This window comes from Falco rusticolus, chromosome 10 (genome assembly GCF_015220075.1).
Source record: "Falco rusticolus isolate bFalRus1 chromosome 10, bFalRus1.pri, whole genome shotgun sequence".
NCBI classification, from domain to species: Eukaryota; Metazoa; Chordata; class Aves; order Falconiformes; family Falconidae; genus Falco; species Falco rusticolus.
Genome location: NC_051196.1, coordinates 34,701,218 through 34,727,075, shown reverse-complemented (window position 1 = coordinate 34,727,075; position 25,858 = coordinate 34,701,218). Strand labels below are relative to the sequence as shown.

General features: G+C 41.0%; 1 protein-coding gene across 2 annotated transcripts in view; it reads left to right on the top strand.

The window, feature by feature from the left end:
• The window catches only part of PTPRT (protein tyrosine phosphatase receptor type T), a 454,289-nt gene that overhangs the window by 155,079 nt on the left and 273,352 nt on the right, over nucleotides 1–25,858 (top strand). For both annotated transcript variants that reach the window (XM_037402826.1, XM_037402825.1), the window contains exon 3: nucleotides 23,103–23,374. In XM_037402826.1, coding sequence (XP_037258723.1) covers nucleotides 23,103–23,374 — 272 coding nt within the window. The remainder of the gene's footprint in view (nucleotides 1–23,102; nucleotides 23,375–25,858) is intronic.

The window sequence follows — 25,858 nt, the reverse complement described above, 5'->3', positions numbered from 1 at the left end:
TTTTTTTTTCCTCTCTGAGATATTTACCAGGAAAGTATAAGAATATCAGTGATTTGTTCATTTTGCCAAGCACAGGACCACCCTTGCTGAGATTAAATCTCCCAGGGGGTTACTGTTTCATGTTTGTTTGGGTTTTGACGTTGCGGCAATAAGCAGAAATACTCTGGCCTTAAGGGGCAAGGAAGGCAGCTGGCATGTAAGTGGCAGAAGCAGCTGGGCCCCTGAGATATTTGAGTCATTTCTAATGTATTATCACCCTCTTTTTCATTATTTTATTAGAGTTCATTAAAAAGACTTGGTTCTTTGAACTGGTTGACACAATGTGCACTGAAATGTTTTGCCCAGCTCCTGAAACTAGCTTGCGTGTTAACAATTGAAGCTCTAAGCCTGACCCTTGGTTTTGAAATCCTCTGCAGGCTCTGGTAGCATGTCAGTACTGGGGAATACACTTCTGATTGGATTTTTAACAGATATGAGTGTGTTTTAAGTCTTTCTTGAACTCTGTGATAGAACATGCCAGTAAGTAGGGAAGAGGCACATAAACACAGAATTTGGAGCACACTGACCACTTCGTATACCCTAATTTCTGAAGGAATCTCTGGGATGCTCTTCCAGCAAGTGTAAAAAAGCAAGGTCAGACAGTTGCTGGAAATAACACTGGTGGCCACTTTGAATGAAGATTCAAGTGAGACACAAAGGCTTTCTGGATTTTTTTCTTTTCTATTTCAGTATTCAGCTTAGAAAACCAATGTATATTTGTACACTGTATGTGTTAACAAGGTGTTATTTGCAGCATCTAGATGCCTTGTGAGGCAAAAGCCCCAAAGAAAATCACAAATAAAAGTTAGGAGTTTGTATGTTGAGATCAGACAGTATCAGCCTTGAAAGGCCTTGCTGTGAATGTAATAGGATTTGGCTATTGTTATCCTAATGACTTATTCATTAAATAGAAGAAAATCTATATAGACAAAACAAGATAAATCCATGTTTCTTCACAAACATATGCATCAGCACATACTTCAAGTACTATAAAAGCATGTACTCTTCCCTAAGCCTGTCATAAAGGACTAAATTATGCTGCTGCGCTGTGTGGTGGGCTAACACGTTTGAGCAGTTCTGATTTCAGAACACTAAGGACATGTCTCTCCATTAATTAGGCAGCACATTCTGTTGCATTTACCTTTAGTCATGGAAACGGCGCTGGCTGGATGCTTTGAGGAAGGACGACGACTTGTTTTCCTTGCACAGTTCTTGATCCGCTTTCAATTTTGCAACATTTGCAGGGCAGAAAGAGGCAAATCGCCAATGAAGTTGAGATATCAGGACAATAAAACATCGAGAAAGTGTCTCTACTGATCCGTGAAAGAAAGGAAATTCTGAATTTTCTGATGCTGAAGGTGGTCTTCCAGATCCTTAGCTTATTTTAAAACTAGCAATAAATTGTCTGGTAGCATATCTCCAAGTAGCAGCAAATCTGCTGTGATTCTCAGTAGCTGGATAGAATTTATTTTTCTTGTGTTTTTTCCCTGTATAAACTATAACACCTTAAGTTTGAAGGTTTCAAGGTTGATAACTAATTACCCATCCTTAGAAGAGTTTCTGTAAAAGGTGTTATTCTGCAGCTGTTCGGTGTAAAATTTCTTGTACTGTTTTATTTGAATGCATCACAGGCTTGTTAATTCTAAAGAGCAAATACCAGAATAATTAGCTGCTTATCAAATGTGGTATGTAATTTTCTATATTCTTTATCTGACATAAAACCCAGAGCCTCACACTGCTGAAATATAAACTAGTAGGACTGATTTCAGGCTGACCTTAATTTTTGCTTGGTCTTTACTTTGAAGGACGAACTGTTCTCTCGGGTGTTTGTTCGGGAGGGGGTGATTTTTAAGGAGCTGGTGGGAGATTTGCGTGAGGAGGCAGCGGCAGAACTGGTTCCACTGCTGCGCTCCTGCAGTAGCCTTTGGAGCCACTCCTGGTTGTGGGCTGATAGGCTTGAGGCCAAAACCAGTTTGTGGTTTCTCCTGTGGCCACCGTGGCTGTTTTGTCAGCCTGGGCCAGGTAAGGGTCGCTTTGCGCGTTCTTGCTGGCTGTGATAACTAAGCAGCTGTGGAGTGAGAAGTGAGAAACCCAGCCCTGCCGCTGCTGCCCCCTCGGCACGCGGTGCCTTGGCTCTGGCCTCGCTGCGGCCCCGCGTACGGGGGGGCTGTGAGTTCCGACGAGGTGCTGGGCATGGTCTGAGCGGTATCGGCTGAGATGTTGTGGTTTGACCCCGGCCAGCAACCCAGTACCACCTAGCTGCTCACTCACTCCCCCTCACCCAGAGTGATGGGGAGGAGAATCTGAAAGGAATGTAAAACTTGAGGGGTGAGGTAGGAACAATTTAATAGGTAAAGCAAAAGCTGTGCATGCAAGCGAAGCAAAGCAAGGAATTAATTCTCTGCTTCCCACGGGCAGGCAAGTGTTCGGCCATCCCTCGGAGAGCAGGACTCCAGCATGCATAACGGGGACTTGGGAAGACAAACGTCATAATGCCAAATGTCCCCCCCCTTCCTTCTTCCCCCAGTTTATACTCAGCATAACATCCCACAGTATGCAATACCTCTTTGGCTATTTCAGGTCACCTGCCCTGGCTGTGTCCCCTCCCAGTTTCCCATGCCCTCTTGCTGGCAGGGCCCAAGGAACCAAAAAGTCCTTGATTTAGTATAAACATCACCCAGCAACAACTAAAACCATCAGTGCATTATCAACGTTGATCTCACACCAAATCCAAAACACAGCACTGCACCAGCTACGAAGAAGAAAATTAATTCTATCGCAGCTGAAACCAGGTAAACTCAGTGTCAAATGTCTTGTTTAAATGTTTGTGGATACATTGGTGTCTTGGGGGGTGTTTGATGAGCAGGCTGGCTAACTTCCCGGCAGCTCCTGTGGGACCCAGCGGCCAGCCCTGCCTTTCCTTGGCTGGGTGCTCCCGCGGCGTGCTGTCCATGATGCTGGGGCGCAGGCTCCTCAGGAGGGAGAACTGAAGGTGGTAGCTTGACTTATCTGTAGCACACCTTAGACATCAAAGCACTAATAACAGCATCTTCCAAAGCTTGATGAGTAACTAAAATTCATGCTTCTTTCCAAGTTGCAGATCTGTAGTGCTTCAGATTGTAATGCATACTACAGGCACGCTTGAGACTTCTGTTGTAAAATTGTGTGCTCCAGTTCCTGAAATCCTGCCACGCAGTGAGCGTACATGCTTCAAAATGTAGTAAACAGACAAGCTTGAAAATTGTACCTGTAGTATGAAATGTAGTTTAAAGGCGCCTGGAGCTGTGGGGAGTGTGGCTGATGTATTGAAAAGGAGTTACAGTTTTGCTTTCATTGACATTGTTGCAGTTTGTGGTCAGTGACATTAGTTTTCAGCGCTGTGAAAGTGTTGGTCAAAGTACTTCGAAGCATGTTGTGCTGCTCTTCATGTGGCAATCAGCTGTGCAGACTTGTATTTTACATTTCTGAAAAACAAAAAACATTTTGCACCTTGGTGCTATGTGGAACTTTAGATGTTTCTTGATGTTTGATTTCTATCACCATTGTGTATGAAGTGGACTTGTTTGATAGTTTCCTAAATAGCAACTTGTTAAAAGTCTTTTACACTGATGCATATGGAAATATATTAGAGAAAAAAGTAAGTATGATAATGACCCAGGGAATTCCGGGAAGGTTAAAGATATACCCTTTGGAAACACAGCTTTTTGAAAACAGATAGGGAAATGGTTGCATGCTGAGTCTAACGGAATCTGCAAACAGGAAAAAATTGCACTCTGCTGTTCTTCCCAATTGGTCCCCTTCATAAAGGCTGTGTGAATACAAAATAGAAGGTGATCCAAATAGGGCAAATTATCTTACGTCTTGTTAATTTGTTTATGCATTGTCATGAATACACTGAATAAAGAAGTCTCGAACTGTTTAAAATGAAAATGGTCCAATATTGGATCCACTATTTTAGAAGAAAAGAAAAATAGGATGGGATTCTTAAAGTTAGTTTTGGGTTTTTTTGTTGGTTTTTTTTTGTTTGTTTGTTTGTTTGTTGGTTGGTTTATGCTTAGCATGTGTTATCTACAACACTGTGAAATCAAAGTTTCATAAAGATATCTATGTTGCAAATGTAAACCTAAAGTATGTTACCAGTTTTTAGTGGAATATGCTGAGCCGCTGCCTCACAAGGATGAAACATAATTGTGTGTCCTCAAAATACAAGCTGCAAGTGGTGTGTGTTCAGAATGGAAAGATATGTTTTAAATGGGCTGCCTGTAGGTTTGGAAATTGGATTCTCCTTACAGTGTAAGGAGGCAAACCTGCAAAGGGGGTTGTCAGGCAGGAGGACTGCTTGAGCTCTGTTCCGCTGGTGGCTCACATCATGGTGCTCTGTATACCAGAAGTAACAGAGAAGACTAAACAAATGGAGAAGAGCTTTGCTTTTTGAAAATGTAGTTTTTACATTTGTATGACAGTTGGCAGTGGTCCATCTCAGGTGCATTCCTTAGCCACTGAAAACGGTATGTTCACAGAGCCATTTTGAGCAGAACGTTGAGGCACTACATCTTAAGCTATTAACATATTTTAATGATTTTTTAGACAAGGTGTTTGTTTTAATGTAGTATATTCTCTGTGCATTACAGTCCAGAGTTGGGAAGGGAACAGTTCTGTGTGCAGAGCAGCACCAAGCTATCTGTGGGTGGTTACAGCACTGCTGTCCTCTGGGTTATCGCAGATCACTGACACAAATAAGATGCTAACTCGAAGGATTAGGGACAGAGCATTCAGGTTCTGTGTCCCAGTGCATCTCACTGCTTTGCCAAGTAACTGGAGAAGGTAATCTAAAAGCCCTTGGTTTTTGGGGTATTGTTGGTTTTTTTGAGAAATTTTGATAGCTTGAGAAATACTTCAGCTATCCAGCATCCAATACCATTGTTCTTGACAAATTGATTATCCTGGCAATACAGTAGGCTTCCGTTACAGACATTGTCATTTAAAGGAAAATGTTATGGGTTTCATGAGATTACTCATCGCAATGAGTTTAATATGGCAGTTCTGCGTGGATGACAAATTCATGAGCAAGTTACACAGGTCACTCTGATTGTCAGTAAAACCTTCAAAGTACAAAATACTGTTGCGTACCTGTCATAAATGTTGAGATTACGTCAACATTTGTTTTTCAGAGGTATACACTTTCTAATTTAGTCTTTGTTAGCCTTCACCTGTGAGTGGAGTGCCATTCTAGTACCTGTGAACAGAGTTATGTATGTTGACCCTGCTCTAGTGCATTTGGAGTTAACACTAGTAGTAGTCAAAGTGAAAGTGTCCTCTGGAGGGGGAGAAATTGCATAAGATCCATCGGATGTTTTTACTGCTAACACTTCGGCCTGTTTAAGTAGCTGCCTATTTTTTGGACTGTGTTGTAAGCTTCAGTAATGGTAATAAATAAGATTTTGTAATGATACGTTTTATGTTGTATACACCTATTAGAGGAAGAGGTCTTATTGTATGATGCATTTTGAGACTTTCTTGTATTTCTGCTGTGATTTTGTCTCCAAAGCTGTCTGGCTGAGAGCAATCTGGAAAACAAAAGTGGCATTCAATTTGGGCTTTTTTTTTTGAGTTGCCTTCCTAAGCAAAGACAGTTCAGGATAACGTATCCTGCTGATTCTTGCACTACCTGTCTCCTGCACAGATCAGAAAATAGTTCTGAACAGTTATTTGACAAATACTTTAAAGATTTGGGAGATGTATCTGTTAAAGCTTTATGGGTAGTTTTCTTGCGTGAAGCCATCTGAAAGCTTTACTCACTTCAGGGAAAAATCAGCAGCTTGTAAGTGTATGACATGCACAGACACACATTTTTCAAGAGAATATGCTAAATTATTTCATTACAAGCAAGGCACCTCTTTAATCCTTGGCTTGGCATTGTGAAGACAGCTGAAGGAGTAAGGGAGTAAGTGACACGAAGCAGCACTTCTGGCAGTGGTAGAAGTACCGTGAATATTTGTCACTCAGTGTATTATTTTGATAAAACTAATGTGCACCTGGAATTGCAATATTATTGTCAGTGGATTGAAAAGGCTTGTGTCCAGAGCTGGGGGTGTGCATTTCTTTGTGCCTATGTGGAGGGTGGGATCCGAATTCTGTTCCTTCAACTCTTGGTTTGAATTCAGAAGTGAAAAGTCAAATGAATCATCATGGTCTGCCAGAAACTCAGCTGGCCGTTTAACCTGGGTTCTGAAAATGGACAGGCTGTGGGAATCTCTGTCCTCAAATCCATGTCAGAACAATGTGGACCCTTGGAGCTGTCTACAACACAAGTAACTCTTGCAGTAAGGATAGAATTTGAGATAGTAAATTAGGAGGAATTCTGGACTAGATTTCTGTAGTAGGGATTAATGGGAAAACTGGAAAGCTTAATTGCATCCGCATGCTTAGAAGGTTAGCCCGTTTGCATGAATTTGTGAAAATTCTAGTTAACTCAATGTAAATCCTACATAAATGGCTCGTTTGTTTGCAAGGCCTTGAGGAGTAATTATTTTTCAGAGATAGATAATCCTACTGAGAGAAATGTTTGTTAATAATTTGGCACTGATCCTGATCGTGCTGAGTTCAGGGGGGAGGTTCATTTGTCTGGTTCATTTAGAACAGGATCAGAACCTGAAAGAGCTGCTCAAGTATATTTTAATTTGAGTGCCATCTACCCAAGGTATTTACAACCTGTCTCAACTGCAAACCCGTGGAATAGTAGGGATAAGCCTTGCCTGTGGAAAAATCTCCGTTCCCTTTTGAAGTCGTGCTAGTACTGAAAATTGCATTCAGGTTCTGAAACATGACTGAATTTTCGCTTTACCTCTTGGCTGTCTGAAATGCTGTGCTGTAATTGCTTAACCCTCCAATCAAGCCTCAGTACTTCGTATTGTTCCAAGACATTTAATTTAGAATTTTAACTTTTATTCCTATTTATGCTGGGAACATTTGCCAGTATTCATTGTTTGGTAATGACTGAAATGTGTAATCCCCTCCCCAAATGTTTCATACCTACTTAAATTACAAAAATTTTGATAAATGTAATTAGTGAATTGGAAGTTTCAGAGCTGCCCTTTTACTGAAGTACATTCATATCTTGCCATTGGTTTCAATAGAGGAATTAAGACGAGGCCGTACGCAGGAAACTGTACTGTCATTTGTGCTTTAGGTCAGGCGGTGTAGCTTATAGACTGGAGCAAGTTGCTCAACCATTGCTAACTGTAGCATCGGTGGAGTGGCATCTTTGAAGGCTGGAAGTACTGACAGAGCGCCTGCTGGGGCTGCCGTGGCTAGCAAATAAATGTAACCATCGAGGATAAAAATGGCATGATACTTGAAGAAATGAAAAGGAGCCTACTAAGAATAATTTCAAACTGTAGTGTAGACACTTAAATTGAGGTGAAGAGACAACTCAGTATAAGAAAGTAGGAGATATTAGGTTTGATTAAGTCTCCTACTTGCAGGAAAAGAGAACTGGTGAGTCAGCTAGAATAGTAATTAGCAGCTTGGTGAGAAATGTATGCTTTGGATGGTCTAAATGGCTACTGTGCACTAACCTTAATTTTAGACATCGTATCTTGTTTTGGAACTTTGTGCACGGATGCCAGGCAAAGGCACCGTCTGGCAAATGACCGGTCCTGGGTTTGGTGAGGAACAACAGGTCCTTTTTGTAATCTGAGGGAATTTTTGAGTGAAGTGGTTGTTTTGCTAGTGTGGGGTTTTTTTTTTTCCACAGCTGTTTAATTGGCCACTCAAAAGAAGAGCAGGGACTTTTTCTTCTCTTCAAGGAAAATATAAAGGTTTGATCCTAGAAAGCTTGGAGGTAAAATGATTGGAACAATAGTGAACAGGTGAATCCAGCAAGGAAGACTAATCAGCAGGACAATTGCAGAGGAAAACTATGACTTTCTACTGTACAGAAATTATTTCTGTGGCAGTGTAATAATGGATTAAAACTGGGTTTACCAGGGATTTTGTATCTTTTGAAATACCTCCTAAGAGTTTATTATATAAAGTAATCCTCAGAGGGAACAAAATTCTATGTGGGATTTGAAGACTAGTGGGGACTGAAAATAGTCAGATGTGGCAGAAGGTTAGCTGATGGGCCCAGTGTCTTTCCTAATAATATATTAAATTGCATTCTGTAAGAGGAAATGAGCAATTAAATAAGTAGTGCGGCACTGACAGAAATATTCGTTGAGAACTCTGATGAACTTAAAACAGACTAACGGCTGGCATACTTGGGTAGGCAAGGGGCTGTGTCTCATGTATAACTTATGATTTCTGGGTAACTTTAGGAACCCTGTTTACTCTAGAAACTAAAAATCTCAGTGTAAACTCAGTCTTGTCTGTAATTTCTAGCTCTATCCATTTAAACAAAGTGCCAAGAGCTGGTGCGATGTTTGTAATGTGCTTATATTTACCTTTTATTTATATGATATCCTCCTAGTCAGTTCAATATGTTTATGACCCATATGAATCAGTCGTTTTGGTGTGGCCAGTACTACATAAAAGTTACGTAGTAGGAGAAAAGATGGATTTAGGTTGGATCAAGGAAGTCACCAGGTACAATATTTGAAGTTTCCATCCAAGCAGTGATATCAAATCAGTCTGCCATTGCCTGCAGAGCTCAGGATGGGTGTTGTAGTATGCAGCCCTGTTGGTTTTTTCAGCAGGAAAATCTTGACCAGAAAATGTGATTCGGTAGATCCCATTAATTTCTAATAAAAATGTAAAATCATGCATATAACACTGTTAGGTTCTAAATGATTTGCGGTCCATATGAAATAAATCTATATGTACTTTTGGACAATTTAATAAGGATTATTTACACAGGCATCCAGCCGGGCTCAAAAAGGTACCTGGGAATAATAATCTGTGTCGGTACTGGTAATCCTGTTGCTGTCTAGGAGCAAAAAGACCAAGAAGCATGTCATAGAATCATAGTCGTCTGGGGTGGAAGGGCCCTTAAAGATCATCTGGTTCCAACCCCCCTGCCATGGTCCATGTCCTTCTGATGTTGGGGGCCCCGGAGCTGGATGCAGCACTGCAGGGGGGGGTCTCGCCAGAGTGGAGCAGAGGAGAAGAATCGCCTCCCTTGACCTGCTGTCACGCTGCTTGTGCTGCAGCCCAGGATATGGTTGGCTTTCTGGGCTGCAAGTGCACATTGCTGGTTCACGGGGAGCTTCTTGTCCACCAATGTCCCTAGTCTTTCTCTTCGGAGCTGCTGTCAATCCGTTCTCTGCCCAGCCTGTATTTGTGCTTGGGATTGCCCTGACTTACGTGCAAGGTCTTGCACTCGGCCTTGTCGAGCTACCTGAGGTTTGCATGGGCCCAGCTCTCAAGCCTGTCAAGGTCCCTCTGGATGGCATCCCGCTCCTCCAGCATGTCAACCACACCACACAGCTTGGTGGTGTTGGCAAACTTGCTGAGAGCACGTTCAGTCTCCCTGTCACTGACAAAGGTGTTGATCAGTGCTGGTCCCAGTACTGACCCCTAAGAAGCACCACTCATCACTGCTCTGTGCTTGGACTTTGAGCTGTTTGCTGCAGCTCTTTGAGTGCAACCATCCGGCCAATTCCTTATCCACTGAGTTTTCCATCCATCAAATCCGTGTGTCTCCAGTTTAGAGACAAGGTTGTCATGCAGGACAGTGTCGAATATTTTGCACAAGTCCGGGTAGATGATGTTAGTTGCTTTTCCCTCATCCACCAACACTGTATTTGTCATTTTTCAGTAACAATCTGATGTTTACTTAAATGATGATTAAACTTTTGTGTAACAATGGGTTTAGTTTAATAGTCTTGAATTGCAACTGCATGGTTTGGGATTATTTTGGGCACAAATGCTATCTTGTGTCATGAGCCAGTCACAGAATTATTCATGTTATGGAGGAATATCCTATTTGGATTGAATTAGTATTTAATCTTGGAGGCTTGGGCACTTTCTCTGAATGCTAGTACCAGTTACCTTCAGCAACTGAATTGCTTCAGCGTGGCATTTCCTTTTCTCTTCTTGAAATACAAGTCAGTAACATTCAGCTAGAAAGTGTCCACCCAAAGAGTAAGATACACTTGGAAAAAGAGGATGCTGATAGTAACTCCCCTGTTTAGGTTGCTGTAATTATAACAGGAGTTAGAACAAGCATTGCCCATTTGAAAGAAAAAATCTGGTCTGATTTAGTTCCCATGGGATTCGGCAAATGATAGCGATCACAGCTGGTGAAGATGTGGGCTGGAATGACTGAGGCTCCTTTCTCCGGTGCCAATACGCCTCTGCAGTGGTCTGCATCAGCCTCTGCTTTTGCAGATTTGAGCTGCTCTTTTTGAGAAATTCTTGTGCTGCCATACTGTGTGGTGGCTTGTGAGATGGTCTTTATTATTATCTGAATTCACTGTGCCAAATTCTGTCCTTGGGTATACTGCAGTACATCCAGAATAGCATCACTGACTTCACCAGCACCCAATGTTTTATTGAAACTGAGCTCAGCAAAGTTGAAAATTTGGTGCAAAAATAGCTTAAGCATATAACCTTTAACATATTCTGAGTTTAGAGCTGTAGTGTTAATTTCCTAAATGTGCACATAAGTGACCATATGGTTAGAACACAGTTATGTAAAAACAAACTGCTTGAGAAACAATTCCTCTTTAGACATCATTCGCTCTAGTTGCCTTTTGGCATTACGTTTAATATGTGTTTACTGTCACAAATACAAAAGGTAATAATCTCTCTGCAGTTTCTTATAAAATGTTACATATACAAAACATATGGAAATTTTACACAAGCTGCAGAGGTCATAAATGCTGGCTAGTAATGTTGTTGCATGCTGACTAATGAGATATTTAATTCTGGCTGACATGTAAACCACTTCTGGTAGTCCAGAATTATGTAATACGAAATACTCAGCTATTTGTCTTTAATGATTAAGCAAACGAAGAGTCCAATATATTGAAAATAAATATGTGTTTGAATTACATGGAGTTCCGGACTTCCCAGTAAAGTAATATTGTCACCAAAATACTTTTGGCAGCTGTCTTGCTGGTGCCAAAGGTGATTCTAGAGTGTCTTACAGAAAGTCGTGGTTGGGTCACCCTTTAGGGTCCAGCAATGTAAGATTTAATGTCAGTATTAATTAAACATGACAGCAAGAAGATAAGAGCGGTTTATTAACTTGTAAAGACCAGGAAGCTGCAGACGCGGCTGTCTCGCTGGTGATCCCGTGAAGCACTGGAGGCATGCAGCAGGCTTTGGCCGACACATTAACTAGTGCCTGAGAACCCTGGGTGACACCAGGGTAACCACCTGATAGCACTTAACCTCAGTGGTTTAGAGTAGCCATATTAAAACAAATTAAATTGAACTTTATTATGAACTTTGAGTTGTCCATCCACACACCTGTCACAAATGAGGCTGCATCCCGCAGATACCTGTTGCATCCTTGGAGAAAGGGGGAAGAAGGCATAATGGAATTTGTGTTCTTCATCTTTTAAAATGTTAGAGGAGAGAATTAGGCAAAAGTGAAAAAACATGTTGAGAGGCAAACCAGGACTGGAAAACAAGATCAACACAAAATAAAAGTAGAGAACAAATGGTACCTTAGAAAAGGACTGTTGTTAAGTTTTTAATGGCTTAACTGATCAACCATTGTACCTGGACAATGTAGAGTGGGTAGTCTGTGAGGATAATCGTGTGTTTTTAGGGGGTTTTGGTGTCTGTTGACCACTACATACATCAGATGTTAATGGGAAAGATAGCTTCTGAAAACAGAAATTTTAATCATAATTTTGTGCATGTCATGCACATTTAGGCATATCAAATCATGTTTCTGTTGCTGGTTTTTATACTGAGAGGCAGCAGACTTTCGACCTTGTCTTCCTGCCCCCTCCAAAGAGAGCTGATGTGATGTAGTGATTTAATTATTTAATTAGTTGTAGTTACTAACCTAAAACATCCTTTCCTTGAGTCTGCATCTACATTAATGAGAGCATTTTATTTTCAGCTGTTGGGTTTTAACAATGTAAAGAATTTTGTTTTTAAAATAGGTACCATATTGGAACACAAAGCTGAGGCATGCATAACGGCAATTATGTTTTCAGAAAAGTCTTTGCTGACCACTACCTCTGAACTCCTTTGTTGTTCGTATTTTGTCCTAAGAGAGTTATTTAGCATCTAATTATACATTATGCTCATTACACAAGTAGCTGTATGTCTTAAACTTAAAAATTTGATTAGTTTTTTTCCAGAGGATGTGTATAGAGGCTGTATACTGAAATACTGCCGTTTCCATGGGAGGGGGGCATTAGGCAGCAGTTTATAGAATCATAGAATCATTCAGGTTGGAAAAGACCTTTACGATCATTGAGTCCAACCATTACCCCAGCACTGCCAAGCCCACCGCTGACCCATGTCCCCAGGCACTGCTGGGGGGATGGGGGCTCCACCACCTCCCTGGGCAGCCTGTGCCAGTGCTTGGCCACCCTTTTGGTGAAGAAGTTTTTCCTCGGATCCAGTCTAAGCCTCCCCTGGAGCGACTGGAGGCTGTTTCCTCTGGTCCTGCCGCTTGTTACCTGGGAGCAGAGACCGACCCCCCTGCCCACAGCCCCTTTCAGGTGGTTGTAGGGAGCGATCAGCTCCCCCCTGAGCCCCCCCAGCCGCCCCCATCAGCCTTGTGCCCCAGCCCCCGCCCGTCCCTGGACACGCTCAGCCCCCCCCCCCCGCCCCCCCCTGGAGCGAGGGGCCCGATCCTGCACACAGGGCTGGTGGTGCGGCCGCACCAGTGTGAGCACAGGGGGATGGGCACTGCCCTGGCCCTGCTGGCCACACTGTTTCTGACACAAGCCAGGATGCTGTTAGGCCTCCTGGACCACCTGGGCACACTGGGGGCTTATTCCCAGCAGTCCCCCCCAGGCCCTTCCCCGCCAGGCAGTTCCCAGCCCTCTGCCCCCACCCGCAGCTGCCTGGGGCCGGTGTGACCCATGGGACAGGTTACACCAGGGGAGGAGGAATGTCTGGTGTCCTGCTGAACCCCAAGCCCTCCTGAAGGATATCTGCAAGAGGCTTTGAGCAGACCGTGTCCGACGTCCCTACAGCGCGTTCCTGTGGGAAACCAAGGCTCGGCTGTAGCAAAGCCCTTGGGTACCAAGGACAAAGTTTGCAATGTCTTTAAATGAAAATATTATGTTGAATTATGGCCGTTCCCTCTGTTTTGTTTATTTGCTCATTTAAAAACCTAAACTTTATCAATTAAATCATTTGCCTACATTTTACCAAACTGTTAAGGTAGTGATTGATAGGCTAAATAGCTGTCAGGCTACTGGCATTAAAAAGCAACAAAACCTGTTCAGTTTTCAGGGTTTAGTGAACGTTTTTATCAGTTTTACAAGATGATGAGGTAATGAAGAAGGTGCAATTAAAGTTGTAGAGAATTCTTGTCTATTGTTTGTAGACAATTATGTGTTTATTATTACAAGGTTCCTGTACTTGATAGACTGGTATAGCTCCCTTGCTAATGGAGCTTTTTTTTTTCTTGTAGCTCTGCCAAACGATTTATAAATAATGGAATAAGGACACTCTTGAAGAATACTACATCAGTGACCTTAGCAACATTGAATGCTGGCAATGAATCTATTACAAAAGTTTTTCACTGTTGAGAATTTATAGAATTGTTTCTGGTTCTACAGCACAGACCATTTTTTGTTTGGCAGTGAACCTAGGCTCACAACTGTGGCAATCGGTCTTTTATTAGGGAAACATCTATGACGTCTGGGAATAAAATTCTAGAAATAACTGTGGAGCCTAGAGATAAGCATGAAACATGCAGAACAGGTGCCAGGTAGATGTGACTTTAGAGTAATGGCTCTTTTCTGAGGTTTGGTGAACAATTATTTCTGCTTTGCAAATCAAAATCTGAGTTTGTTGGTAGAGGAAAAAAGGTGGTTTGACCACTAATACTGTTCCAGCACACATCAGTTGCAAAAGTTCTTCAGCTGATGTGTAAGGAGGGAAGGGCTGTGCTCTAGAAAGGCAGGTGGGAAGCGATGCTGGACATCACCTTGCACCACTGAAGTGAGAAATTTTGTCATGACTCTTTGTGATAAACTGGGCAGTCCCTATTACAGACTAGAACTGTTAGATGTTAGTGCTTTCATGAACTGTCTGATCCAACGTTTAGATCAAGCTTTAGGGGCACCCTGAAGTGTGGTTTAGTATCACTGCTGTGTTTCTGTCTATACAGATGTGAATTAACCTTTATGTGCTGATCTTCCACGCTGAATCTAACAGGTTTCCGTATGGAATACAGGCTACTAGAGACCACTCTGGCCTGTAGCTGAGGCTAGAAACTATCAACAGACAAAAGGTGCTTTTTTCCCCTCTTTTTTTTTTTTTTTTCCCCTCCCTTGTCATTTCTGTAGTGTTACAGTCAGCTGTCCTGCAGTGCCAGGGTTTCTAGCTCAGTGATCATGCATATGTGAGAAATTGAGATAACGAGAGGTCCCTCCTGTACTTAAAAATTTCCTCTTGCCTCTGCTGTGCTGGATACCATCACTCTCCCAAGTTATTCTTTTCATTCCTGTTTTTATAAGCTTCTGCCTTAATTTTTCAGTTTAATTTTCTTTGGGCCAATGAAAAAATCCCCATTTGTTATTGAGGAAATTACAGTCAGAACCTGAAACCTGCATGTTAGCTTTATATTGCAAATATGTCAATCTCTATCATTGGTTGTCTCTGGAAAATGCCACAGAATTATGTAATCAAAAGCTATACATCCATGTTAGATTATAAAAAGACAGTAGAACAGGGAAGAAGCTATTTTGATGTGATGATTTTTTAATATGCTTGTAAGGTTAAAAGTGCATCCCTTTAACAAATAGGGTCCTTCCCTGTTTGTGAAGTGAAAAAAGCAGCATACAGAAGTAATAAAAATGGGCAAACCAGTTTTGGGTGGATCTCAGTATATGTTGCTGGGACAGCTTTAACCCAGAGCAGACCGCAGAGCTTCTGGACTGCACAGAGATCCTGTTGCCTAATGAGACAATCCCTCTGCTGTTAAGAGGGCTGAGGTTCTGAAACTTTTGACAAAACATTTAATCTCCAAGTCCCTGCTTAACAGCCTCTTGCAGAAATCCCATTATCCACCTTAAAGCCCTCTGCTAATTAGGCCCTCGTTGGCTTCATCAGTCATTTGATCTCTTTCCATCTGGATTTCACAGTTGAAGAGGGCTTGCTGACTGATCCACCAGCATGTAAAAGAGGCAAGCCACTAAAGCGTGGTTATTTTTTTTTCTTTTCTGTAGTCCATGATCTATTTTAATCTTGTTTGTTCTGTCAGGGGTAGTTTAATGTTTCCCATTTTGGAAGGTAAAGCCCCTGCAGTAGATGTCCTTTACTTCAGCATTTACTTTGGGAGTGAGTAAAGGGAAGCTGTCATTTGGCTGGAGGCCATTCCTGGGTTGTTAGCATCTTTCAGTGTCTGTGGGTCACCTTTATTCAGACCTTGGAAAACATTTGTAAAAGGCATGTAGTTTGATAACACCTGTGATTTACTGTTAACAGTGTCTGGATGCTACTGAAAATGCCAGCAGTCATTTATGGCTCAATCAGTGAAATCAATGAAAAAGTCTGTGGTTTGCAATTATGAAACTGTGTGAATCCTGGTTTCCCTAGTTCTGAGCATTTTCCTATATTTCTTTGGTTTAATATAAAGCAAGAGATTTGCAAACTTCTTTCCTCCCAAGGACGTCTGGAAACGTGCAAACCAGACCCGCTTCTGTTTTACACCTAGTCTTTCAGGGAAGATTGTACCATAAATGCTTTACCAATCTTTGCTTTCTTTAAATAATCACAGCAAATGTTTGCAGTCACTGAAGCAATATGGGATCAGTCTTGTTCTCAGAGATTTTTCTTATGACACCCCCTGCCTCCCCAGCAACTTAATTCTTTTTGTGACATTAATTTGCTGAAGAAAAGCTCTTTACAAGTAGTGTTTCTTTAAAAAAATACTTTCCTATTATCCAACAATTTCCCAAGTGAATGAATTGTCCTCATGAATTATACTGAACTCAACTTGCAGTTTCTATTCATATTTATCTGTGAATCAAACTCTCTTTATTTCACTAGTAGATTAATTCGCTATGACCCGTGTTTGAGAAATAAACCCCAGGGGTCTGATTTTGTCCTAATTGAAAAGGGGATAGGAGCTATGAGATACACCTTGTTTGATTTTGAATTTCTACAAACGCTGCTGTCTGTAGTACGTTAGTCAGAGGGAAGAGGTTTCTGAGACTTGTTCAGTTGTTTCACATGGGTATGAAGAACAGGGATATGAAAATGTGAGAAGTGTGAAGCAGGTAAGTGTTCATAACTTTTCATAAAATAAAACCTACAAATTAAGTGGCAGTAGCATAAAGCACATGCATGGGAATATTTATTTTCCCCAGCACAATGTGTAATTAAACTGTAGAGCTTGTTGACATAATGCTATTCCTAACTGACTTTAACAAAAATTCTGGGAGGAAGATCAATCTTGAAGCTTGAAATGGGAAGTTCTGCTTTATGGTACCCTGATTCTTATGTTCTGCTTAAAGTGGTCGCTTTGTCACTGCTGGAAACAAGTGCAGAGGTAGATGGATTTTTTCTTATATTGTCCTTAAACTTGTTTTTCATACTTAGTGTAGATGCTTTTCAGTGTCTGTTCTGTGGCATTCAGATTGACTCGACAGTATTATAAATACGTGCTTTTCCAAAACATACGGAAAAACATGGGATGTGGAAACCTTACCAGGAAGAATGTGAACTTGCTTAGCTGGCTGGCATGGGTGCCTCTTGCTTGATCTGTCCTTCTCTAAAAATACCTGTGATAAAGGACTTCCAGGTCAGTACATGAGACAGTGAACTGGCTCTGAGCCTAATCCATGTCCACTGGGAAAGACTGAAAGCATTCTTGCAAAGGAAAGTAACACCTCACAAATCTATTGAAATACTCCGATGTTTAAAAAGAAAAAAAAAAAAAAAAGGCTATTAAACTGGATTTTATTGTTCAAGTGACTTTCAAAAAAGTTGCAATGGATTTCCAGAAAAGGACTCTTCCTTGAAAGAAGTGAGGCTGCAGTAGAAGAGACAAGGTGCTCAAACGTGGACAGACAAGACCAGCAGTAAACTGTTAGTAGGGGAGGCTGCCAGAGGTGCCCCCCTAGGATCTATGCTGTGCTCTGGAATGTACTCAGCATATCCTTGAAAGGAGGGTGGAAAGTATGGAGGGAAATCACCCCAGTGAAGCCGCCAGTGTCCTAGTGATGGGCTGAGCCATGTCATTGTCTGCGGTGATGAGCTGTCCTCTGTCTTGGCAGCCATAAGCGTAGTCTGTGACAGCTTCTTGTGCATTGGGGATTCATAGTAGCAGACTTCTTGTATGTTACGTAAAACCACAAAGATGTACACTCATTCACTTACATAGATTAAAATGACTGTGGTAGATACTGTGGGTTACTATTCTAATAAGCACCCTTAGAACATTTTTGGTTTGTCGCCAGTTGGAAAAGCTTATTTCCCTTGTGGTTTTGATTAAAGTTTTCAAAGCTATCTTGGTATGTAGTTGAACTGCAGAATAAATCCTGCGTGGCTATCAGAGGCAGGACTTCATGCATTTCCAGGTTAAGGTGTTCTGGTCTGGGTGGGAGGTGGCGGTTAGATGGGTTAAAGCTGCTTGGATGGCAGCTGTTGCTGGTAGCTCTTGTTTGCAGATGGCATCAAACTGGGGGGAATGGTTGATATATTTAGGGGTAAAGCCACCAGTGGGGCTGGAGCACTTAACCTGTAAGAAGAGGCTGAGGAGTTCCCAGAGATTGTTCAGCCTAGGGCAGGGAAGGCTTTGGGGGCACCTAGCAGTGGCCCCCAAGTCCCTGCAAGGAGTTTTTCAGGATACAAAGTTAGGATCTTTGCTGCAGCGAGTATCTGGAGGATGAGAGACAACGAGTGTACATTGAAACAAGAGGTTTTGAACTGAATACAAGGCAAAACTATGAGGGCAGCCAAGCACCGGAGTGGGTTTCCCGTCGGGGATGGGCAGTCCTCCTGGGAGGTTTATAAGACTCAGTAGGTAAAAGCTCTGAGAAACCTGGTCTGACCTTATTGCTGACCCAGCTTTGAGCAGGGGCTTGGCCTGAGGCTCCTCCAACTCAGATTGTTCCATGTTGCTTTGTTTTACCGTAACGAGGATAGATGTCAAACATTTTTGGAGATAGAGTTGTTCTTTGGAAATAGGCAAAACTGTGTCTAAACCATGCTCATGCACCTGATGGAGCTGCTGGAAAACCCATTCCTTTATTTTGGGAAGGAATTTACTCTTTGAAAGAACATTCTGTACCTGATTCTGGTTTTCAAGGTTTTGGAAAGCTCATTTTGCAGTTGAACGTTGTGACAGCTTTCTTTTCAAGTTTACATTCAGTCTTTAATGGTTGCTATAATTTCATTTTTAAACAGCACAGTTCTTCAAAGCCAACAGTGAAACAGCATCAACTGAGGTCTGTCTGGCGATCATGAGGGGTTCTCAGTGGCTCATTTCTTCAGCTGTCATTTGTCAGAACACACTCATGTAATCTTAATGAACAATGTGCAAAGCCATTAAAAACTCAATTACGGCTTTCTTTTTACTGCAGACGTGAGAAAATGCAATCATAAAGTGCTGATGTGTAAACACAATAGCCACCATCTGCTGCAGAGTAGCATTTCAGCTCCAAAAAGAGGATATATGTTGCAGATGCATCAATAATAGGACGCTTATCGAGGCATCATTATGCACCAAGCAGGGGAAAAATTGAAATTTATGGCCAGCTAGAGAGCACTTCATGGTTTAATACCCCAATTTTCAGTGGTATGTTTAATAACTATGCGAGAGTGCCGTTTTATGTTCCTGTCGTTTGAACAGATTTTTAAAAATGAATTTATTTACCCTCTTCCTGCTTCTGACTGATCTGAACATAACATGTTCACTTTTGGTTATTCAGGACAAAACCAGCAAGATATTAATTAATCTAACCTGTTGATTGAAGAGCACTAAATTTAATTGACCTGATATTCAGTCTGCTTTAATAAGTGTATACTTCTGTGTCACATAAATACGAAAAAACTTTTCCACAGTGTAGGTAAATTTAGGTAAATTTTTTTCCTCAAACCTCATTTTTTCAGCTCAGTGTTGACTTTACGGCATTTGAACTTTCTGGATGGAAGTAAACAAAACAATGGGGCAAAATGATTTTTTAAATTTTTTTTTCCTACTGTTATTTTTTTTCAAAATTGGATATGCAATGGTCTAAGTAAGAGTTTCTCTAAGGTATCTTCTGTTTTATTCGGATTCTTGCCTGGAGACATTTACGTGGCTTTCAGTCATCCACTGAACGATAATTTCCATTTGTGACATGTTAATTCATTCCCTAGTTCTTTGTATGAGTGGAGAATATGACGAGTGGTTTGTTGGTGCCAGGTGTATCTATTTTATTTGCATATACAGGCCTATAAATTGAGAATAAGTCGCATCGACTTCAGTTCTGTGTTCAGTCTAAATGAGGCTGTCAGACTGAATCACAGTATGTCATTTTTTATGAAGAATAATAAGGAAAACCACACTTGTCCTTAAAAGTTTGGTTTTAATTCCTTCTTTTTTCTCTGGTGGGAGCAATTTTCCTGATCTCTCACTTACCTCTGAGTGATGTGTCCTGCCCTGACAAGCTTCGCTGGGCATGGACATTTATAACAGGGGAGCGGATCCCAGCTGTGGATCTTGGAGCATGCAGAGCCACCTTTTGCAGGTCCTAGGGGACAGGGGACCTGTTCAAGTTCACACTCTAAAAAAAGTAAAAAAGTGTACCGGGGGGTGTATTTGGAGGCGGGTGTATAGAATATAGGGTATACTTTATTCACAACTGAATTCTGTAGATTAGCATGTTCTTGTGTCTGATGTCAATTGTAGTTTTGATGAAAACTATAGGTTTACACTCCCTATAATGGCCAGGTGTGAATGTGCGCTGTGCCTTGACGAGCCAGGGAAAGGGTTTGTTGTGGAAGCTGCCACACGAAGTCTCTGCAGAAATAAGGGATGTGGTGTAGTTAGTAGATGACTGGTTTAAACAATGCGTGAGTACTTTTCTCTGACAGAGATGGCACTATAAGTGGAAATTTTTCATCTTTTCCACTGTCATATAAAATAATATCTCTTATCAGGATTTTACTGGAGACAGTTGTGGTTTTATAGTATTTTTCTCCTGTATTGCTAGGCATACTGTATTAAAAAAATAATCATAAGCTATAAATAAGAAGCTATGAATAATTTGCATAAGACAATTGTTTGTAAGGCTATTTTAGTAACTAGGAGTAATTATTTTGCTAAGTGCTTTTCAGTGGATGGATATTTTACTTGCTCATATTGTCAGTCACTAGATTCAGGCTCCATATACTCTCTACAATTGTCAGCAGTTGCATAAAAGACCATTGTCAAACCACAAATAACTTGTGATTCATTTTTTTTTGTGGGTGGCAAAAAATAAAATTGTAATTATTGCTTATGCACTCTTTATAAAAGCCGATGGTTTTTCTCCCAGAGGAAAGCTTGTTATTTTTATATATTAATCTGTAAAAGTGAAATACTCCCTAACTTTTTCTGTCATTGAAACACCTACCCCAGTGCAGTTCAAGACTCTATTATGTTAGATGCAGTACAGCTTCAGATAGTTCTTTAAGGTAGCAATCCATGTATTATCCAAATAAAATTAAAAAAAGATAAATGAGGGAGTAAGATGCCCAGAAATGGGATGATGCACCCTATGATCTAATCAATGATGTTGCAAAAATCAGTTTTCCTGGGTTCCTACCTGGTGTAGCAGGTACTTGGTCAAAAAACTTTGTGGGTGCACAGCAGCTCTGCTTTTCTTTACTGTTTTAATTGGCTGTGCCATCATGCTCAAGTATGAGATCTGACAAATGTGGAACTTCACTTCATTGTGTCTTGTACTTTTTCGCACCGTGGCATTGAAATGCTGCAGGCGCCACATTTCACAGCAACTGCTGTACTCCTCAGTGCTAGACTACTGTTACTCAGCAGTTTTACAATGGCTTTCCTCCACTTTTCTCCTGATAATCTGGGTTCTTACAACTGTTCTTCTTTTATTTGTAAGGGAGGATAAGGCAGGTTATGTGTGCTGACAGAGATCGTGGAAGTGTCTTAGTCTTCAAAACCAGGCTGCCGGCTTTCCAGCCTGATGCCTGAACTGTCAGCCTGGGCTGCCTCTTCAAGCCAGTTGGCAATTGTGCTTCATGATAATAAATTATCTGAGGTCATAGAAAGAGAATCCAAATCTCAGTTTCTTAAAACATCAGGGGGGTTTGGGTGGATTTTTAAGAATAGTATGTATATGGTACTTGCTGGAGAAGGGGATCTTGTGGTTGATTGGGAGCAGTAGATTGATAGCGAACATTTGCCAGGATCCCACCCTATGGACTTGGATTATTAAAGGGAAACTGAAGAGTTTGGATTCAGCTTTTATGTTTCTCAAAGCCCTCACTGTGAATCTTGAATTTCTTGATTTGAGGCTTTTTTGATTTGCAGCATATGAAAGTGAAAGATAGGATTGCCAGAGAACATCTTGCCTATAAATTTTCATATTTTTTAGTACAGCCTCTTCCCTTGCTGTGCTTGCATTGTGTTTGAATTTTCCAAGGTCTCTAGAGTATGTGATTTTTATTTATTTTTTTGAAAGATTGACTTCATCTGCATCCGTGCTTTTGAATCCTTTACAAAATGCATATATATCATATAAACACAGGGGAAAAAATATGTTTGTGGGAGAAAGTTGCGGGTATCTGTTGATATAAATTTAGAATGTATGGCTGTTCACTGCACAGAATTGATCAAAATGTTTATCTGGTGTCACACTGCTACAGCATGGAATAGGGAAAGTCAGTAGGTTAGAAGTGAGGCAGGGCTTTTCAAACTCAATCTTCTGTGAACTGCAAGAGGCCAGCAGAGAAATAAGTTTGTAGCATGCCTTGGCAGCAGCATTGCAACTGAGAGTGTCAGAAGGGCTGTGTCTGATTAAAAATTATCATGCCTGGCTGCTGACACAGATTTCCCTCCCGCCCCAGTCTTGGTGTTCAGCTTTTTCTGAGCGTGAGTGTCTGTACACACATAAAGAAGCTTCTTTAAACAGAATTGAATCAAATAACTCTCATAATGTTTTACCTTATTGCTAACATTTGTCACCTTGATGCATCTGTGAAGAGATGAGTTGAGACACAATGTGCTATAAACTAACTGCTTGATGAATCAAGATGTGAGTTCAACATCAAGAGCCATGGTTAATATGATGCAAGCTTCCAGGTTAACAAACTCATAAATTGCCTTAGTATATATTTTCCTCCCTAAATTCAGCCTGTCCTTCCCTCCTAGAAGAATAATTGTCCTTGTTGCATTATTTCTAGTCAAGATGTTGCTGTTATGCTTACGAGCCTAATTCATCTGGGCTCTGAAAACTGGGTTTTTCTTAACGTATTAAACCTTCAAATGTTTATAGTGCCAAGGTGCAGGGTTCACAGGTACAGACTGGCACCCAGTGGATAGCAGCCACGTAGGCAAACCTCCACTGAGCATTTGGCCCACTGCTGCAGTTCTTGTACTGAATGTGCCTGTGGGGACTGCGTGCAGTAGGAGAGCCCGGGTGCTGCTCAGGGTGTGAGTATGCTGTTGTTTAGAGTGAGTGTTGTATCATGAGGTTATAAAATTATAACAGCAAAATAGTATTTTTATTTTGATTTTGAAGTTATCTAATTAAAGTGGTTCTAGTTGGCACTGAGCCTACTTGTGCATATACCCTGCAATTTTAAAATCCCTTCTCTCTGTTACCCAATAACAAGCTGAAAATAGCTAATTCGAGCTCTTCAGATGAACGTTTTGTTTTCTGGCTTCTAAGGGAATCGCTGACTTTTCAAATGGAGCTGTATTTATGGAAAAAGCCAAGCAAAGCCACTCTTTCTTCTCTTTTTGCTTTCCTCCATAGGCTCCTTCATGATGGTCAACAGCTCTGGGCGGGCGTCCGGGCAGAAAGCTCACTTGCTGTTGCCTACGCTGAAGGAGAATGACACGCATTGCATCGACTTCCACTATTACTTGTCCAGCAGAGACCGTTCGAGTCCCGGCTCTCTGAATGTCTACGTGAAGGTGAACGGAGGACCGCAGGGCAATCCCATATGGAACGTCTCGGGGGTTGTTACAGAAGGATGGGTGAAGGCAGAACTTGCCATCAGTACATTCTGGCCACATTTTTATCAGGTACGAGTTTGTAATATTTTTCTCTTTTTTTCTTTTGAACATTTGGCTATGTGTGAGCTAAGCTTTTATTAGCAATAGGTGTTCTGAAAACTAAATCCATCCCCCCCACCCTCCGACTTTTTTTCCTATAAGAATGACTTTACATATAGCAGTTCAATAGCATAAGGGTTATATAGGCTTCCTGACATACCTCGTCCTGCGTCACCGTTTTTATTCAGTTGCTGTCAGATCACAGAGTAATGGATAGGCTGCTGGGAGGCAAATTATTGGCAAGTTAAGAACCCGCTTGTTTATCATGAGACTGGCATGTAAACAGTCATATTGGCCCTACCCATAGCGCTATGTAAATGTAAATACAACTGAGTGTCTAGGTGTGTAATTGAATCTCTGCATAAATTTGCCTGAACAATTTTTGGCCTTTAGTTGGTTCCATAGGGAGGGACATTTGTTCACTCAGCTTTGCATCTGGACTTTTCCTGTGCCTGTATGAAGGGTGTAAGTAGATCAGGTACTAAAAAAATCTTGGACCATGTTATCAACATGACTATACTCTTCACTAGCTCCTCTGTTCCTCCGCTTTTTAGCACTGCTTGTAACATATTTTTAGTTGTTCTGTTAGGAAATATTTTTTTTTTAAACAGGCACAAAGTTAAGGAATGTAATGGGTAAGTTGTTTTTTGTTATATTAACTTTACAGCTACTTTTTAGTTGTCCACTTCAAACATCATGTGGCAACTTAACAGTATTTTTTTTTTTGTTTTAATTAGGTTGCACACAATGGACTCCCATGGTTCTTGTTAGGTGTTGAAGGCATGTTTTTATCTTGTTTTATATTCAAGAAAAAAATCCCCACCAAACAAACAAAAACCAAACCACCACAACAACAAAACCTGGGAGGTAATTGCACCCTAAATTTTGCAGGAAAAGCTGATGTACATATGATAGTAATAAAAGACATGAGTGAGAAAGAATCACAATAGAATAAACTGTGAAAAGGCAGCAAATAGTCTGTGGATAGAAAACAGCAGGTAGAATTGCTTTTTTTTTTTTTTTTTTTTCTTCTAATAACTGGGTAGGAAGTCTATAAAATCTGAGCTGAAGTAGAATGCTTTAATGTTCTGCCTCTGAAAAAGAGTTGGGGATATCAGCAGAATACAGAGCACACTATGCAGGGTGAGAGGAAGGGATAAAGAGATGCAAATGTGTCGAAAGTGGTGTTTTAAGAGATGTGCACAACTTGTCACCTGTTCTGAAACTGTATTAAAGTGCTCGTACTTCACTCATATTAACATAAACCTGATCATGAACCGGAACTTGCTTCATAGTAGGTGCTCCACAGAGATAACAGAAATGATCTTTCACCCTGATAATCAGTGCTTGAAAAACGTGGAAAAGACAGCCTGAGCTCACACTTGGAGGGAACCTTTTCTCAGATATACCAATAGTAGACTTCCTGAGCCTGCCTTACTTCTTTTGCAAGTCTTTTGCAGGTCAAGTTTGCTTTTCCTAGAGCAAAAGCTCCTTTAAATCAAACAAGAATTGTTCACTGCAGTACAAAAAATGAACAGATTGGAAGCCAGCAGTAACTGTTCCTTCCTAGAAAATACAAGGGTTTTCTTTTTTACTTTTTGTTGAACAGGGGTGATGTTTCCTTCTGCTTATAATTTTATTCTTATTCCTTAAGTGTGGCTTTTAAAGTCTGAGTTCTGTCCTACTGTTATGTGGGATCTAATACACTAATTTATCATCAGTCCCTAATTTTATGAAACAGCTTCTGTTGATGCAATCCTGTGACTTTCTACTTTTAATCAAGGTTTTTAAAAGAGAAACAAAACCAACGTAAAAACCAAACCAAACCCAAACTTTAAGCTTTCAAAAGTGAAGAGGAGAGCACACTGAAGGACTTAGGCTGGCAAATAACAGTAATTTTGACTAAAGCACCACTGCTGGCTAAAGAAGTCCGGAGGCGGCAGGATGACAAAAGCTTGGGTGTGCTGTTGCCTAGGGAGTGTCTCATTTCACACTTACAAGCTTGGATGTGCCATCGGAGTGTTATTTGTCAGCTTTAAATCAAAATTGCATGCCTGGAGAGCTCTTTGTATGCAAAAAGGCCTGAAAGTATGTTCTGTATTTCAAAAGCACCAGGTAACGCAGGAAAAAAATAGCATTTTTTCTAAATAATGAAGTCTGTGTCAGGCAAAATGGGAATTATTATCTTAATGCATGGAAAGCACACCATCTTAGATTGCAGTGTGCATCAAAAACTCAGTTGGGCAAAAAATCTGAAACTGTTTGCCCTGGGTCTGAGGGTTCAACAAGTACTTTGAGTTCTGGAGATGTGACTAGTGGAAAAATAGTAACCAAGCCTATGGCCAGAGTTTGTGTGGTAGGTCTGGCAGTTCCGTGCAAGGGTCATAGGAGTCATCTGGATCCAAAAGCACTCTGTCGAGATACAAATGTGGGGATTGTGGAGGTTTATAATGT